General features: G+C 39.3%; 1 protein-coding gene across 1 annotated transcript in view; it reads right to left on the minus strand.

Annotated features, from left to right (window-relative positions):
* The window catches only part of UBE2H (ubiquitin conjugating enzyme E2 H), a 96,506-nt gene that overhangs the window by 14,464 nt on the left and 63,227 nt on the right, over window positions 1–18,815 (minus strand). Inside the window, exons 4-5 of the mRNA XM_081038157.1 lie at window positions 9,401–9,440; window positions 8,025–8,077 (exon numbers count right to left, since the gene is read on the minus strand). Of these exons, the coding sequence (XP_080894283.1) occupies window positions 8,025–8,077; window positions 9,401–9,440 (93 nt within the window). The remainder of the gene's footprint in view (window positions 1–8,024; window positions 8,078–9,400; window positions 9,441–18,815) is intronic.

Raw genomic sequence — 18,815 nt, forward strand, 5'->3', positions numbered from 1 at the left:
AAAATCACACTTAAAATAAATAAAATTTTAAAAAAAGAAAAAGAATTAGCCTCATACACTCCTACTCTGGGAAGTTCATCATCTTATAATAAGTCTATGCTAATAACTATAAAATCTTTCTAATCGATCCTTTGTATTTTTTGTTTTTAATTTTTATTGGGGAATATTGGAGAATGTGTTTTTCCAGGACCCATCAGCTCCAAGTCAAGTCGATGTTTTCAATCTAGTTGTGGAGGGCGCAGCTCACTGGCCCATGTGGGAATCGAACCAGCAATCTTGGTATTACGAGCACTGTGCTCTAACCACTGAGCAAACCAGCCGCCCTATCCTTTGTATTTCCGGTCTTATCAAACCTGACATGTCTAAAATTATTTCCCTAAAAACCTATTCCTTTCTCCTAATAGCTAGGCTGACTCCAACGCCTTGTTCCTTGGCCCCAAACCTCTGGAAGGACCATGGTTGGGCTTTCCTCCTTTTTTCCACGTATCAATCAGTTTCCCAGACTCGCTACTTGTATAAAATACATCTCGTTCCTCTTCTGTTTCCCCTGGCACATGACTACATCAAGGCCAGCATACTATTCCGGGCCTGGATCAGGGCAACCATCTCCTAATGGGCCTTCCAGGCTATAAACTCTTGTCTTTGTAATCAGCTTCCTTGAAACAATCACTCAGGTCATTCTCTTCAAGAGCAAGTTCCTCTTGTTTGCCTTCCCCACTCCTCATGTTCCAGAAACATGTTATCCAAACAAACTTGTATTTCACCGGGCCCCTCCCCGGAGGAAGACCCCTGGCTTCCCAAGCTGAGAATCCCCGAGCTAGCCACAACTCCCTAAGGTACTTAACTGTTCTGTAATTCAACAGGGAGCAGGCTGAAAGTAGGGGAAGGAAAAGCTCACAATTAGCGAGGTAAAAAGGTGGACCAACACCTGGGCATCCAGAACTGATGATTCGCTCTGACCTACACGGATCTCTTGCCCTGGGCTTTTGGCCATTATAGTTGAAGCCAATGGCTGAATAAATTGAGATCACCTGGGATTTCCACCACGTTACTCACATCCTTGATTTACTACAGAAAACCAGCAGCTGACCTTCCAAAATCCCATCGGTTGACTTTTGCTCATCTTACAGGGAATTGTAATTAATTCATCATGAACTGCTAAGCAAGTCATGAATTTATAATGTGTTCAGAATAAAACCCAACCATCAAATTCCATTTCATGCATTCAGCAAGTATTGTGTGTGTATGTGTTATCTACTATGTGTATAAGAAACATATACAAATATACAGGTAGCCAATTTTTTAAATAAGATTGAAACAGGGGAATGAAATTTCCAGATTTCCTTCAGTTACTTAATAATTTTAGGTTAACTACTAGATCTTCACTTTTCTACTCGTTTATCAGCCTCTAAGAAGTTGTGATCTTAATGGATCTGAGTGTTTTTACTTTCTCCTGCTCACAGTCTTGTGAACACTAAGAAACAGTAAAATTCTATGTCTCACGAGGAGGAGTCAGAAACCTATGTACCTCATGAGCCAGAGGGGCAGCACTGTATCTGACAAGCAGTGATGCGTGAAAAAGACATGCTAAGCCCTGGGCCCTAAAAGAAGACAGACATGCCCTTGAGACCTTCAGTACAGCCAATGCCCTCAGACAGACAGGAGGACTTCAAAGAAAAGGTGTTAGGATTGAAAATAACGTTCTCCACGATAACTAATTTAACCCAGCTTTAAGGAGGAAAAGCCTGTTTCTCTGGCTGTTCTGAGGGCATACGTGTGGCGAGCTGGAGCAGGCCACCACTAAGACTTTCTGTGGTACCAGGGCACAGAACCAGTTGGCCGCACAGCTTGCCATACTATATTTGGTTTACTGAAAGCAAACACGCTGCTAATGGAGTAATATATCCAGCCACCAATCTGCTAGACTATAAATTCAAGAATGTATCCAGTTACTAAACTGAGCAAGTCTTCTATGGATAAAATATACAAGAAGTCTGACCTCATCCGATGTATGTATGTTCTTACGTTAGTCCACGGCAATCTTTTAAAGACAGAATGAGGTCTCGTGAAGAGGGTCATGCAGGCAAAAAACAAAGCCTCCCTTCCTCACACCTCTCAAAACAAACAGCAATTAGTAGGAATTAATAGAAATTAGTAGTTAGATCTTTGAAGAATTTTTGCAATATGCATGATATACTTAATTTTGCTAGTGGTGGCATTACAGTTTTTAAGTATTCCAACCTAAAAACAGGTATTTCTGTTCTATGTGGGAAAGAGCAATGTCAAAGATGTCGGGTACTAAACCCTGGAGGACTACCGGATATATTCTGCCAAATGCCAGATCAACATCCAGAGGCGTGGAGTTACATGACATGGAACAGTTTAAAGCATTCCACCAACTTAGAAAACCATCTCCCATCCATTGCCTAATTGCAGCTCCCCCCGCCCAATGTATTTAAACTGTAGAGATCTGCAGAAGAAAATGAATGCTACTATTTGTATTAAAACGAAGAAAACAGGCTCTTGTTCATTAAAAACAATCCCCTTGTTGGCACGTCAATCTCAGAACACTTCCCACTTTACTTAGGTGTTCTTTAGAGGTCACCCTAGTCCAAACCTGGTATAACCCTGCTTACCTTAAAAGACTGCAAGCTAAACCATGGTAATAGGATTTGTTATTAACTTGCCAGAAATGAGGGCAGTTAATATATAATTAGCTAGTTGGGTATTCTTAGTCATACTAAAACTCATTATTAAAGTTTTTAATTACTAGACAATAATTTAGTTTGTCCTTAGCATCAAAAAAGAACAACTTCACGCAATTACAAGATAAGTGGCCATGCATGGGGAAAGACTTTACCTATATACAAAGTGATCACATGCAAATGAAGAGAAAACAAATCCATATAATCACAACCGAGCCCTAAAACTACAGCTCCAAAGGAAGCAGAATGGAGTTGCGGTTGTCTTTCACAGTCTGGTTCATGTCCCATGACCCAAAGCCTGGACCACTCCAGTGTTCCAGTGTCGACCACCAGCGAATGGGAATGTGGTGTTTTAAAAGAATTTCTACTAAGTTGTTCAATCCCAAAGGACCCTGTTTTAAAGTGTATAGCTAATTAAACTCTTGGGCCTCATACCCACCCCACGGCTGAATACCTCCAAGCAGACACATAGTGCGGATGGATTGTGGAGCTAAATCCTGTTGAAGCCATCAAATCCAAAACTCAGCATATTTCTGCTTTATCTACTACAGTTGACATTTCTCCCATAGGGCCCGAAAGAAACTGCTGTCTCCCTGGCTTTTCTAGGAGACTCATAATGACATCCAGCTGTTCCAAAGGCAGGATTATGTTTGCGATTCCCACATAGATGGATCAATAATACTGTCCTCTTAAGCCTGTTCAGACAGTAGTTGTTGGCCAATCATCCAGGCAGACAGACAGACATCTCTGGTGTCTGTGTAACTACACTACAATGTCTAGAAACACAGTTAGCAAACACTAATTCACCAGGAAGCATAATGTTAAGATACAGTGACCTTCAGCCAAAATTTGAATTGTTTGGAAAGATTCATTGGCTGGAATAAGTATTTCCAACATGGGAAAGCTTACATCCATTTAGCAGCTTAAATTCATGAGGCCACAGCATAGTACTATTAAATAAATGTATGGTTTAAACTTTTTCTACATGCCTAGGAAAAGAAACTTTGTTTTTCTTGTTTAAGTCTAATCTCAAAGTCTCTGAACCATTCCTTTGGTTGTAGTCAAACTTCATTTGTCTGTCATTGACTCTCCAGGAGACCTAGGGGAAGTAATTTCCCAAATGTTGATTTTTCTCACCAAAGTAAAAGGAGTGTCCAGTCGATTGGCTAGCAACCCTAAGAGTGAGAATAAAACGATAAACCGCCTGATTTTATGAGAAAATTGTCTTCCACTTTACATATCCACAATTCAATCCACAAAATAAGTAATTTACCAAGTCAGTTAAGAAATGAGTAAAATGAAAGTTGGAGAGAGAAACACAACTTGCAGGTGGACAAGTATGCATGGCCCAGAAGGGTGGGAGGGAAATTAAAGCCATATTGCAGTAAAGGTACCTGAACTTCCAGAAGTTTGGGTTGAAAAGACAATTATAGATAAAATATATCTTGGAGTAAAAACGAAAACGGAAAAACAGAAGGGGAGCTAAAAAGCTACCTATGGCTTTAATGAACTTTCCTCCCATCAATCTTTAAAATTAGTTGTTTTTGAAACTGAAATCCAGATCCTCTTGGCTGTATTTTACGTTTTCCAGAGCTTTTATCACTGCTGTCTGGAAGAGCAGGAAGGGATATAAAAAAAGATGCTATCAAACAGGAAGCCAAAATGAATCAACTTTTTGATGGCATCTGCTACTTTCCTTTTAATGTCACGAGAGTAACAATGGAAACTTCATACTCAATAGGTAACTTCATACTGATGACAAGCATTTTTACAAAATTAGCCAAATTACCCACTGTAATTAGCTCTCTTGCAAGATTAAATAATATAAAATTAAAAATCACTGGGTGATTAAATTATAATTACACGGATTTTGAGCTTCTGAATGAATTAACTGCATGTATACCTGGCAAAGAAAACCAAGATGAGAACAGAAGCAATAAGTCAAACGGGTTACCAGAAATCAATTTTCTTTTGGCAGGTAGGGCGTGGAATAGAGGACTAAATTTACTACAAACATGAGCATTGTTTATTATCAGGTTATATAAGTATAAATCTGAAATTCAACTGCAATTGCTGTTACAGTATAAATATGTATATCCATTGCATAGTACATGCCCTGGGGCATAGTTAATTGTAGGAAATTTCACAAGTAATTCCCTGTTCTTTACCCTATTATACAGTAGAGGTGTTGAAACAAGTTTTGGTTGCATTTTGGGTGTCAGTTGAATATTTGTGTTAATATGCCAACTTTCTCCTATTAGTTGTTTCATATTAAATTACTTTTTTTTGGTCCACTGAACTAAGATTCTCTCAAGAATCACAGCAAGAAATTTGAGTGATTTCTGAATTCATGAGTTATGAACTAACCCTCAGTACCAGAGGCTTTAACAGTTTGTAATAAAAATTTAGTTTAGATCTCAAGATCAAATAAGTCTAAAAGAAACAAGGTTAATTTGAACCAATCCTTTTTACCAGTACCTTTATATACACGTTTTAAATTTAAAGAAAATTCTAACATATTCTTGATGAAGAAAATTTGGGTTTGAGCAAAATGTCAAAACAATTCTCCCATGCACAGTATACTTCTGACTATATTCTAAAAATATTTCTCTAGTTTCCTGTACTTACCCATAATGTTAGTGTGTCCATGCTCTTGTATTATAAAACACTTAACAATAACTCATACACATGTAATACAGAAATCAAAGTTCACTTTGACCAGTCAGGTTTAATTTGTTACTTACTAAATGCTTTGCGAGGTAACATGAGAATATATTCTAACACCTTACTGACGTGATGAAACCTTAGTTATGTTGGCTTTCTGCTGTAAAAGCTGTTCTGAACATCTTATACCTGCTGGTGGGAATGTAACATGGTGCAACCACGCTGGAAAACAGTCTGTCAATTCCTCAAACAGTTAAACACAGTTACCACAGTTCCACCCAGCAATTCTGCTCCTAGGAAATACCCGAGAAATAAAAACATGTCTATATAGAAACTTGTGCACAAACATTGATAGGCATTATTCGTAATAGCCCCAAAGTGGAAACAACCCAAATGTCCATCATCTGACAAATGGATAAAAATGTGTCATCTGTATAATGGAATATTATTTGGCCATAAAAAGGAACGAAGTACTGATACATGCTACAACATGAAAGAATCTTGAAAACATTATATGAAATAGAATGTCCAGAACAGGCACATCTAAGACAAAAAGTAGATTAGTTGTTGCCTAGGGCTAGGGGGATAAGAGTGTGGTAGCTAAAGGGTGTGCGGCTTCTTTCTGAGGTGATAAAAATGTGGTAATGGTTGTACATAACTGTGCATATACCAAAACCTATCGAATTACACACTTTAAATGGGTGAATTTTATGTATGTAAATTATAATTCAGTGAAGCTATTATTTAAAAAAAATAAATCTGTTCTGAGATGTGAGGTACTTGAGAGTCAGCAAAGCTTTTCTGGTCAATAGTAAAAGAATTAGTTACACTAACATCCAACTTACTTTATTGTAATTGGAACCAGCTTGTAGTATTTTGTTATGTACATCTCTAAAATGTGAATGCAGTTTAAGAAAAGACATCATTACATCAGATGTTCCAGGCAGCCTGCCATGAGACATTTTTACCAAAAAAAAACACATCTTAAAAGGAATTCATTTAATCAACCTCAGAGTATATGTTCCTTCTTGTTGCCCCATCTCCTTATAAGTTGCCTCTTCCCTAAACCTCTCCTGCTAAATAGTACTGGGCATGATGAATTCACTCATTAATTCAACAAATATTTGAACACTTATTGTATACCAGACACTGTTTTAGACACTTGTGTGCATGTGTGTGTTGTGTTTGTGGATACACTCACACACAACACACACACACACACACACACACGACAAAATCCCTGCTCTTGTGGAGCTTACACTCTAATAGGACAAGATAAACACTAAACAAATACTGGTTTTAAAGATAGATTTTTAAAACGGTGCTGTGCTGTGGGAGGGGTATTATTTTAGATGGAGTGGGCTAGGAAAGGTTTCTCTGAGAAGTAATGTTTGAGGTGAGCAAAGATGGGACCAGCCACACAAAGCTTAGGGAAGAGAAGTCCAGGCAGAGGAAATGATTTTTGAACAGCAGAATCAGGATGAGGACAAAACAAGGATTAACGGTGTGCTGCGGGTGACCAGCCTTCCTCAGGGACACACCGTCCTAGTACAAGGATGTCTGGCAAGATGACTCGCAGATTGTGGCTGGAATAAGACGTCTTACGTACCTTCATTAAAAGGTCTTGCAAGTCCTCAACAAGAGGAGGCCATCTCTGGTTAACCCCAGCCTAAAGTGATCTTTCCCTCCTCTCCTCGGACCTCTCCACAACTGTCTGTTTGCACCACTCATTCTTTCAAACACACTGGTGTGAGGCCCTGTGTTAGGAATGCCAGGACTCAAAGACAAATCAGACGTGAACCTCCACTGGCTCTCAAGGCAGGGAATAATCTAGCAGCACAGTGCATGTAGACATAGCGACAAACACAAGATAGAAAGTAAATGCAGACCACAGAAAGAGCTATAAAACATAAGAGTGGCCAGAGATGACTTTCAGCTGGAGCCTCAGCGGAAGCTCTGTGGGGTGGGGGCATGAGAGCAGGGAGAGTCTATGATGTGTGACAATGTGGACATGTAGGGGAATAAGCAGATTAATTTGTTGTATCCCTAATTACCTTTATTTTAAAATAGTTTTAGCCTCTCCAACCAAGTTACAAGCTCAGGGAGAGAAGGTCTGATACTCCTCGTATCTCTCAGTGATATCTAGCAGAGTATTTTGCAGAGCTAGGCAATTGATTGTTGATTCACTGTAAGAGATGTTGATTTCAGCACTGAAGGTAAAGATAAGTTATGCTTTGCTTCACCGTGAGGTTTAGGCCTTTGAAACAGATGATCCCTCAAACACCTTAATACAGCATGTCATTTCCTAGAGACATTCCTAAGAGCTTTCCTAAAAATAAAGGGTATTACAGATAAATATGTATTCTGAACACACACACATATAAAAATGCTTGCATACGTATTTGTATGTCTGCATATGTATATCACTATACCTTAATTTCACAGTCTCACGAGATTATTTTAAATTTCTGCTAAACCAAAGTTTGAACTCATGAGAAATTTTTTTTTCGTTGATCAAACTTTCCCATCCAGGCCTTCAAAAATCCCCTCCCATTCCCAACAAAACATCTTAAATCAGAGAAGAAAAGCCAAGCGACATTTTTTTTAAGGCAGTGTCTCAAAACCTCTGAAAAAATATTCCATGGCCAAACTCACCATAGAGAGCTGTCCAAGTTTGATTAATTACATCTAGACACACAGTTCCTGACCTGAAACAGATGGAAAGAATGGCATTTTTTAAAAAATTAGAAAGTTAGTTGCATGTATCTGGCAACTAATTTTATTTATGAAGAAAAATACCTTTAATAGATTTAAAAGTATTAATAGATTTACCCTAATTGGGGTAAGTATGATGAGGAACAGAATATATACAAAGTCTTATGTGTCTCCTTACAGATTGAAAGAGAAAAACAGTAACTATACTATGGAGACAGCAGACAACACAACAGCTTAACCAGGTGACAAGACTGAACGCTGGTAACCAGGGGCAAAGGCCTGTGTGCCTCTCACAGGATGCCCAGAGCAGGACATAATCTCACTGTGGGGTTTTCTGGCCTGCAGTGCATATTCTGAGTCTAACAGTACGGAAATATCAGACAAACCCAAACTGAGGGCCAGTCTTACTATAAAATACCTGGTCTATATTCTTTACTAATGTCAATTTTATAAAAAGCTAAGGAACTAAAGTAGTTTAATGAAACCTGACAACTAAATGAAATAATACAGGAGCCTGGACTGGATCTTTTACTGAATGGGGGAAAAAAGTGCTAAAAAGTACATTTCTAGAATATGGCAGTAGATTACAAAGTACTGTATTAGCATTCAATTTCTGAATCTGGTAACTCTGTTGCAATTACATAAGAGAACATCTTGTTCATAGAAGTATCAAAGGACAACGGGGCATGACGTATGTATACAACCTACTCCACAGGGATCAGAATACCCCAAGCGTCCATGGTGTGCATATGCACGAAACATCAAAATTTAGTGCACGACAAGGAAAAAATGGAGAATAATCACGTACTCTAAAACAGCACTGGAAGTAACAAAATAGGAGGCACTGGTATTATTTTTAAAATATCACTAAATAAAATATTAGAAGGAAAGAAAGGGATAATTAAGATTCAATAACCAAAATGAAACTATAGTCACTCAGGTTTGCTTTACTCTCACAAATTGAGAAATACTTTATGGGCTGAAAATTGTAAATCTGCATACTGAAAACAGATTTCTGAATTCTGTCTATAAAAAGAGAATGGAAATGTGGAATATTACAATCCTAGGCAGATACCAAGGGAAATGAAGGACCCATTCATGACAATGGAAAATCTAAGCAGTCTAACATGGTAGAATTTGAACTAAGTGGCTTAGCATATCATATTCCTGGATTCTACAGTTTAAGTGACCATTTATACAGTCCTCTGTTGATAAAATCCAAAAAGACAATTGAGGCTTTTGTATAATTAAGAGAGAGAACGCTAATCAAGAGTTAGTCGCTGCTAAGATTGAAAAATTTTTTAAAAGTTACTTACGCTTCATCAATGTTGGGATGGAAAATTTTATTCATGAATCCTGTAAAAAGAGATGTTAATTAGCAGCAAAAAGGACCCAGAGAACAATTAGTTTGAAAGTATTTCTGTATCAGGAACAATTTTAGTATTGGAAAAAGGTGATGACACCCTAAGTCATTACCTTCAATCTAAGACCTTTGGTTACTGACAAGACTACAAGTATATCCTGACAGTGTCGATTACTTAAAATATGTTAGAGTTCTATTTTTAAAAATGAGCAAACTTTGAGAGCAATGCAGCTTTTTATACAAAATAATCATTAAAATAAATAGTTTTCTGAACTAGGATGGTACTTGCCAAGAGAATTTATAGTATTAAATGGTTTCTAACTAGTGCCACGATGAAAGCTAAGAGAGCGCCTCTGACTCCCCTCCCAAAAGTTTTCTTGTTCAATCTCTCAGTTTGGAGGTTCTGCATTTGAACTTCTCCTTCTGGAGCTCAGTTACCGGTATCACTTGGCTACACTGGGTGCGGAACATGAATGAAGCTGTTGAAACATTAAAGGAGTACCGCTTCCAAACCACGTAGGATTTCGTTAAGAACGGTGACTAAAATATTTCCTTTAACTTTAGTCCACTCATTCCAGGTAACTCAGTTTTGATTAAAATTGGGGCAACCAAGAAATGAGGCAAGGCATAAAAAAAAAGAAAACCAAACAAAAACTGTAGGATGGCTATATCTGTCAAAGATTCAAGTTTTCTGATTTATTCCTAGAAAAACAAGTATAGACTTTAACATAGTGATAATTAAATTCCAAGGAGAATTTACTTTCTAACTTAAAAACTGGTGATTGATCAGTCTGTATGCATGTGAATGAATATTCTAAGGCAGACCCACTGTCAAAGCTGTCATTTTGTCATCCTTATCACCTCATTTCCTGTTAAGACTTCCTATTCCATTCCATACTTTCAGTAAATTGAAGTTCCTTACTCAAGTGACCATCAATCACTACAGCCCATCTCCCCCCCTTGAACCCCAACCTCACATTTCCTTCATTCAAAATATATTTGGTCAATGCCTCTGTGTCAGGCGTTGTGCTTGTTTAGGATGCCACATAAATAAGACAGCACACTATTCTCGAGGAGGTCACTGCAGCAGTGGTAAGAGACACGAAGTGACTGCAACATGCTCAAAGATGACACAATCAGGGAGCGTGCAGGGAAGAGGAAGGTGTCAGAAAGATGCAGAAAAGTGGCATCAGAAGAGGACCCTCAAAGATGAGTTGCGACAGAGGACATCTCAGAAAAAATCTAACAAACTTCTCTAGACTTAGAGAAAGAGAATAAGAAACGAAATGCCAGATATGCCAGTCCCCGCTTGCTCTAGCCACTCCGAGGAACGAATTATGCATCTAATTTTTGTTTTTTAATCCTTTGTGTTGAAATGCTTACTGTTTTATCTACTACTAGTAAGAGAACCCATGCAATATTTAAATTACTCTGATGCAAAAAGAAAAGCCTTGTGTTCAATTACAATTTCATATTAATTTTTCATTAAGGAAATGAAAGCTGTTCCAAAGTCTAGATTTAATAGGTATGTTTATGAAGAGATTATACAATGGAAATGCTCATGTCTGAATGTTAAGAGGAGAAAAAGCAGGATAAAAATCCACATGACCCTAGAAAAACACTAATACAGGTATTCAAGAAGACCCATGAGGATATTTGCTGAAGCATTTAAATCCAACCCTATTAAAAGGGACTGGAGAAACTAGTGCATCCAGACATCGGGAGTTCTGTACAGCCAAGGTGTGGCATGAGACCGAGCTGAGGGGAAAAAAGGTTGCACCATGATACCATTAGATAAACTAAACTAAAGCAACACTATATATTCTCTATGGTAACAAGTATGGAAACTGCACTGGACCAACATATCAAACTTACAAAAGTAATTATTTCAGTGAGAGTGCAGGGCCAATGGTGGGAATAGGGAACAGAATGGGGAATGGTAATTAAAGATGAGTATATCTATAACACTGTATGCCTTTAAAAAGACAACGTGCTTCTATATTATTTGCTCCCTTTTTAAAATAAGTCTGCACAGATAGGAAAGTGGAACCAAATATGTACAGCTGTCAACAGTGCTTAATTCTTCATGGTGGAAATATTTTCTCCATTATACTTTTCAAATCACATCACCCCCCACCCACCCCATTAGGATCACAGCAATGTAAAAAGGCTAGAAGGAAACAAACATGAGTCAATGGTACTCAACTTTGAGAGAATCCCCCATTATTGCTACTACTCTTCCAATTTGCCAAAATTTCTACAAAGTGTCATTTTAATAGTTGAAAAAAACACTTTCAAAGAAAAAATTATAAACAGCAAACATCCTAAAGTAGACCTAATTACACACTGGTTATCTAGTGCTGGACCCTTTTAAGGAAAAAGGTAGCTGAAATCCATTATTTTGCTTCAGCTCTCATATCTTAAACACTCTTATTTAAATAATACAAATTCATTACAAAAAAATCAGAAGATCCTCAGGCCCTAAGGCACTCGGTCCTCAAGATTAGTTGCATATAGGAATATACTGCTATTATAAGGGCCAAGACTCCTTCTGGTGAGTGGCAGACATTAATGCCCAGCCACTATAAATGTAAACTTAATTCAGGAGACTTGTTCTATTATGGGAGAGGTATATTGCTTGAAATACCTTTGCATTTTAAGAACTTAAAATTCATTCTTAATACTTAAAATCTTGCTACAACTTTCCTAAGTAACACCAACTGAAGCAGCTTGTATGGCAGAAGTTTCCAATGCTGGCTACAGGTAAGAATCATCTGGAGAGTTCTTGAAAAATGGAAGTGCTGTTAGAAGGTGGCCAAGTGTTATGGAGAAAAACACAAGGAAGGGCACACTGAATAGGACTGCTGGGGTGGGGGCAGCAATCTTAAACAGGATGGTCGGGGGGGACTTACGGAGAAGGTGACTAAAGTTGAAGGTGGTGCAGGAGGAATCATTCAGTGTCTAGGGGAAGAGTGTCCACACAGCACCAACAGCCAAGTGCAAAGTGCACCAAGAGATTACTTGATGTGTTCGAAGACCAGCAAAAAGACTAGTGAAACTGAAGCAGAGTGAACAAGGAACAGAAGACTAGAAGTGAGGTCAGAGAGGTGATGAGCATTTGCCGGCCCTTTCAAAGACACTCGCTTTCCTTCTGGTGAAAGTGAGGTGGGAAACCTGCTGGGCAAAGAATGATGGGGAATGGCAAATCTCAAGCAAAACGGAATAAGCTGTCTCTCCTATAGTAAGAATGAAGCTTCAACAACTTATGTCACAGGGAACATCAAAGGTGTTAAGTCAAGAAAATAGCTACGGTGAAAGCGATTTACATGTTTATCAAAACTGTCTCTGAAAGGTTAAGGTGCCTCCTTCCTGGAGATTACATTTGGAATCAATGCAGTTTCCACAGATTTTGGCTTGGTTGAGTCTAAGAGGACATAATAGAGAGGGCCAAAGAGGACTTAGGAAACATATTCTTCAGTAATAAATGGGTTGGAGCCCAGTCCCCAGTGCCTGTGCTAAGTATAAAACAGTATCTGAGCTCTGAGACAGAGGGCAGAATCCGACTGGAAAGAGAAAAGTCCTAACAGGGATTTGAGACTGGTCCCAGCTCTGCTTTTAACTGTGCCTTGGGCGGGTCACTTCCCCTCTGTGGGCCTGTTTCTCTACCTGCAAAGAGAAACAGCAGGACTATCTCATCTCCACAATCTCTAGTCTTACTCAGTTTGGAAAGGGACTATCAGCTCTAAGAATCTAGGATTTAGTAACAATGGCCAATGCTCTGAGAACAGAAGACTTAAAGGGAAATGCCCAAAGGTTAAGTCCTTAAAAGAAATTTATTCTGTAAGGCACATTTTTTAGGTACAGAAATATTCTGGAGGAAATACAAAGCTACCAACATGCTAACATACCACCAAGAGACACAAAATCCGCTGACTATTCCAAAGTAGGCAGAAACAGGGTTTATAACCTCGCCTCTGAGGAACAAGCACAGCTAGACCAATCCTAACAAAAAAACAATTTCCAGACTACAATCCTCTCTTCTATACCAGGCTTTTCCAATTGTTAGAAAAATACCCAAAGCAAATAAATGGAAATGAGCGTATAGCTCTCCTGCACATTTGTTCTTGGACAAGCTGTACATAGCATTTCTGGCAAAGCCATTCACATTCTGGATAACGATGGCAACAATGGAACTTCTGGAAGAGGAGGGGAGAAGACTGAGAAAGAACAGGCTAGGAATTCAGAGAAGGGACGTTCTCAGGGCTGAGGATGTTTGCCCTGGCATGTTCTCCTTCCTTTTGGCAACGCTAACGCCACACTAATGAATATGTCTGCAACAAGAGAACTTTCCCAACGCTTGTTTCCATTCGACCAGGAACTATTTTGAAGATATTTTAAAAGAACGTATTTTGAAAACTGCTTTCATGCAGACATGGTAGTGGAAGCAGCACGTCATTTTTAATCTACATGATTTAAGATTTTCTGCACTACCAGACATTTGCTAAGGATATATTTTGATGATTTGACCTGATAAAATTCAGAACGCCTTTGTTTAAATCTTTTGGACAATTATTCTCCGGCATGGCTCAAGCACTTGTAAAAACAAGGGGACAATCAAAACGAATGTTTAGATCACCACCTCTGTCCTCTTTTAGCAAAAGGGAATCAGGTGATTTATAATTCTGGAGGAAGAATCCAAATCATGCTTAGTTGATGAAAAACTACATATCTTCAAAAATAAAAGCACAGGTTATTAAAATAGAAAAATACACCAGGCTTTTGGCTTGTTCCACTCCAATACTCAACTGTCTAGAATAACAAACCTTGACCGATAGGCTAATAGGTAGAGAAGGTAAATAACATCGTGCCGAGTCATGCTGAAAACTGGGTTTTATTTCAGCCGTTTGTGTGTCCAATCCCAGGAGGGGATCCGTACAAAGTTAGGCACACTTTCAAATAACTTCTAATATTGGGGTCAATATGTAACTAAAAGTGGCAAGAATTCATTGTTTTCCACCTTTGCTCCTTTTATTTGTGAGGATATTTTTTAAGATCAAATTTGTGTATAGAATGAAATACCTAGGGCCAGTCATCTGCCCAGAAATTTCATTGAGAATAATCTTCAAAAAATGAGGTGAAACAAGTGGCTCATGAAACCAGGAAAACCCACTCTAACGTAAATAGGTGGAAAGGCACCAAAGACATAGAACGGTAGCTCTGGCCCAGGGATGAAATGAGCCTGGGCTGAATATGGCTGATGCAATTTAATTGATAAGCTTATGAATTCCTAGGAGAAAACCGTAAGTGAATACATTAAATTATTCTCATATTCCATTGTCAGGACAAATGCCCACATAAAGTAGACCATTCAGAATCAAACTGATTAATTCTATGTTTTTTAAAGTAGGTATCATGATTTAAAATATAGTTATTAAAGATCGAATTTTATCTCCCCTAGCAGTATCTCAGACTATAAATGTTTAAGGGCAATCACTTGGATCTCCATTCCTAGCATGCAGGAGGTGATTAGAGTTGGGGTATTCCAGATAAAAAAGGGGTGGGGATTCTGCCAGCTTTGTGCGTGAGCGCGTCCCCTTGGATAGGTTTTCATCTTACCTCAGACAGCCAGGCCCAGCCCGTGGCAGCCTGCACCCGGGCAGAAGTCTCTTCAGAGAGCTGAGCCTTTCCTACTCGGGAGAGGTGCACCGGGGCCGGTCTCTTCTTGGGTGAGGAACCAAGCAAGGAGCTCCCTCTCAATGCCCTGTGTCATGGGAACTTCTGAACTGATCCTGTGTGTGTTCAGGAGATCTAAACTCAACAAGGGGTCCTCTGTTCTGTTTCTTCCTTTCTCTCTGATAATATGGAGTCTGAGGAATGGGCTGGATGGATAAGAAAAGTTCATTTATAACTAAGAAAAGGTGAAGTGTTATCCTTCCACAGCATAACCCTTCTACCAATTTAGCAGATTACCAAACCTGCAGCCTGAAGTCGAGTCCTGTACTTTCACTTTTGGAAGCTTGTGATCTCTTCCTGTTTCCGTACTTTATCTTTCACTCTCCTGGTCACTCATATAACCACACTGTCTCAGTCAGGCAGTTTTTATTTTCATGGTCAGAGGCAGTATAGAACACACTGGATGTGCAATTGTGAGACCCAATGTCAAGTTTCTCATATTAAACAAAGTCATGGTTAAAAAGTCAGGCTCCAGTCAGACTGGCGAAGTTCCACTCTGTGAGCCGCGGGCAAGTGAGAGTTACTCAATCTCTTCCCTTCTGTTTCCTTAGTCATAAAGCTAGGTTAAAAAATGGCACCTACACATCCCAGGACTCATGACGGTTAAAGGAATGTATGTATAGCATTTGACCAGTAACTGGCACACGGTAAGCACTTAATGTTACTATTAGCTTAATGAGCTCAACCAAGTAATTTCAAATCACTTTCCTTATCGTAAAAATGAAAATATCTACCCCTGCATATCCACCTCTTAATCCGTTAGGAATTGTCAAGAGTTTTAGAGGACACTTTGATTATGGGATATTAGGTTTCCTATAATGCCCATCACACTGGAAATGGAAAACACAGTTGCTATAATGTTGACTGGAAGCCAGAGGTAGACTGCAACTAGTTATAGTAGGGATATATCACCTCCACCTCCCTGATCTCATTTGTACCATCTTTAAAATGAGGCGACTGGATGGGATTTCTGAAGTTCCTTCCAGCAATATGGTTTTCACCAACACTCCTGGTGAAAGCTGAACAAAAGCTTATGTGAACAAGCTTTTCAAAGGGGACTAAGACATTCCTCTTGTTTTTTAAAAAATATCACTTTAACTAAAGAAAAAGGAAGCCAAGAATACATGTTTTTATTATGATACCAATCCTAACGGGCAAGGAATGGATTTAATGCCAAAAAGATGTCAGAATTAATAACCAGCTCAAAAACTCGAGGTCACCTACTCTACTACAGTTAAAGTAGGAGCTACCTAAGCAGCAAGTTAAATAGAATTTTTATATAGCAAATGGAAAGAGTATATAATAATGAACTGCCAAAGGCAGAATTAAAACTGACATAATCCAGCTTGAAGAAGGAAAGGGACACCCTTCTGATAGAAGCAAACATGTACAAAGGCAAGGCTTACCCTTCAAAATGGCCTGGAGGACAGGGATGGAGAGCTAACTACTATTTTTACTCTGGCTAATAGCAAGATGAAGCTGAATGAACTGAGACATCACAGACCACTAACAGAGGTTTTTCATTACTAGGGCCAATTTGAACACTGGCTTCTTCTGTCACTGAGAACTTCAGCACATGACCCCCAAGTCTCTCTCCCTGCCCCCAACACCTGTCATTTTTAATGACATTATCACCTATAGAGACCCCTGGCCTCTCAGTCGGTTCTTTGAGCTTTTTCTCTATTCCATCTCATTCACATTCCCATACTTTGATCTCTACAAACAACTTCACCTCCAAAATCAATTTCAGACATCCCCGCTCCCAGCACAGCCTCCAATCCTTGTCCCATCCCATGAACTATTCTTTCACCTATGAACTCTAATCCATTGACCCTCCCTTTTGCTTCCTACCTACCAGCACCATCTTCACCCCATCCTTATTTAAGATCTAGGAACCATCACCATCAACACTCTAGCTAATCCTCTGAAAATTCCTTGCCCTCTCCCTTCCAAAATGCCCATTTACAATGAGAGGGAACCAATCGTTCACATTCTCTGTACTTGGGCTTCAGGGTACCACTAAGTAGCCATTTTCATTCATTCATTCATTCATTCATTCATTCACTCACTCACTCACTCACTCACTCAACTCTTTCACTCACTTCCTGAATACAGCTGACCCTCAAACAACATGGTTTGAAACGCACAAATCCACTTATGTGCAGAGTTTTTCAACTGACGCTCACAGTTCAAACCCACTTGTTTAAGGGTCAATTCCTCGGTTGGGAACACATAGATGCCGAAGGCCGACTTTAGTTACTACAAGGATTTCCAACAGCACCCCTAACCCCTGCGTTGTTCAAGGGTCAACTGTATTCTTCTACAGAGTAGGCATTTTACCAGGCACTGAGGCAGGAAGAAGGGCTGTTAGTGAAACAGACCCAGAGACTGCCTTCACGTAGTTTATATCTTCTAGGCTGGCAAGAAGGAGAGACATAAAAAAATGTAACCAACTTTTAAAAGTATGCTCAGTAACCTTTTGTGGCTTCAACATCACCTGTAATTTTCCCCTCTCCTTTCTCTCGTAGCTCGCTCCCCCGTTATCCAATGACTTGTACATTTCACCATTATTCTGCAAATCTCCCATTCCCTTTGTTCCTCTTCATTTCCCACTTTGACTTAATACCTCCGCCCATCTGCTTTGAGAAAATGGAATCCCAACTGACAGAATCCCTCATTTTCTCGCACAAAGTCTTCCCTACACACATCTTCTTTCTCTTGCCTCTATAGCTCACTCAAATATTCATGGTCTTCTCCAACAACACTCCATTTGTGTTCTGACCTTGCCCCTTCCTATCACCTCAAAGGCGTCGCTCCTCCAATCCTCCTCCTCTTTTCTGGAGGACTCCCTACAGCGAGCATACAAACATCCTTCAGATCTCCCATTTAACAAATAGAAACAAAAACCTTCCTTATAGCTTCCTTAGGTACCACCCACATTGGTATGATGTCCTTAATATAGCCAATTTCTTCAAAGCAATGTATATCTTCACTGGATACACATTGCTCCATCCTGGTGTCTGATCCAAAACCCTGACCCAAACCACTAGTACCGAGGCTTCCCTTCAACAGTAGAGTGATCATTAAACCTGCTCGAAACCTTTCAATGACTTTTCCATTTCATTAAAAATAAAAGTCAACCCTTTAAGCTGGCCTGCAAAACCCTATGCACATCATCCTGCCTCCCGCTTGGACCTTCTCTCGTGTCTCACTCTTCACTCAGCCTCCCAGCCTTATTTCTTCTTCCTTGAGCATACTAAGCGCCTGCCTGCCTCATAATTTCTTCGGCCTAGAATGCTGTTATCCCTGATCTTGGAGGATCAGCACTGGGCTTCTTTTCCCTTTTCATTTAAACCTCAGCTTGAATTTACTTTGTCAGAGGCCCTTCCTGAACACCTAATCTAAGGTAGCTATTATATCAAGTCTGTCACATCCATTCTCTGCATAAAGCTATCAGACTTTTTAACTTTTGCTTTATCTTCTCCTCCCAAAGAATGTAAGGGTCAAGAGAGCAATTTGTTCACTTCTGTATCTCCAGCACCTAGAATAATGCCCTGTACTCAGTGGGTATCCCATAAATTTGTGGAACTGATTAGAAGAAACAATGTAAGATGTATCCATTTTCTGAGAAAGCA

The sequence above is a fragment of the Rhinolophus hipposideros genome (assembly GCF_964194185.1).
Source record: "Rhinolophus hipposideros genome assembly, chromosome: 25".
In the NCBI taxonomy this organism is placed as follows: Eukaryota; Metazoa; Chordata; class Mammalia; order Chiroptera; family Rhinolophidae; genus Rhinolophus; species Rhinolophus hipposideros.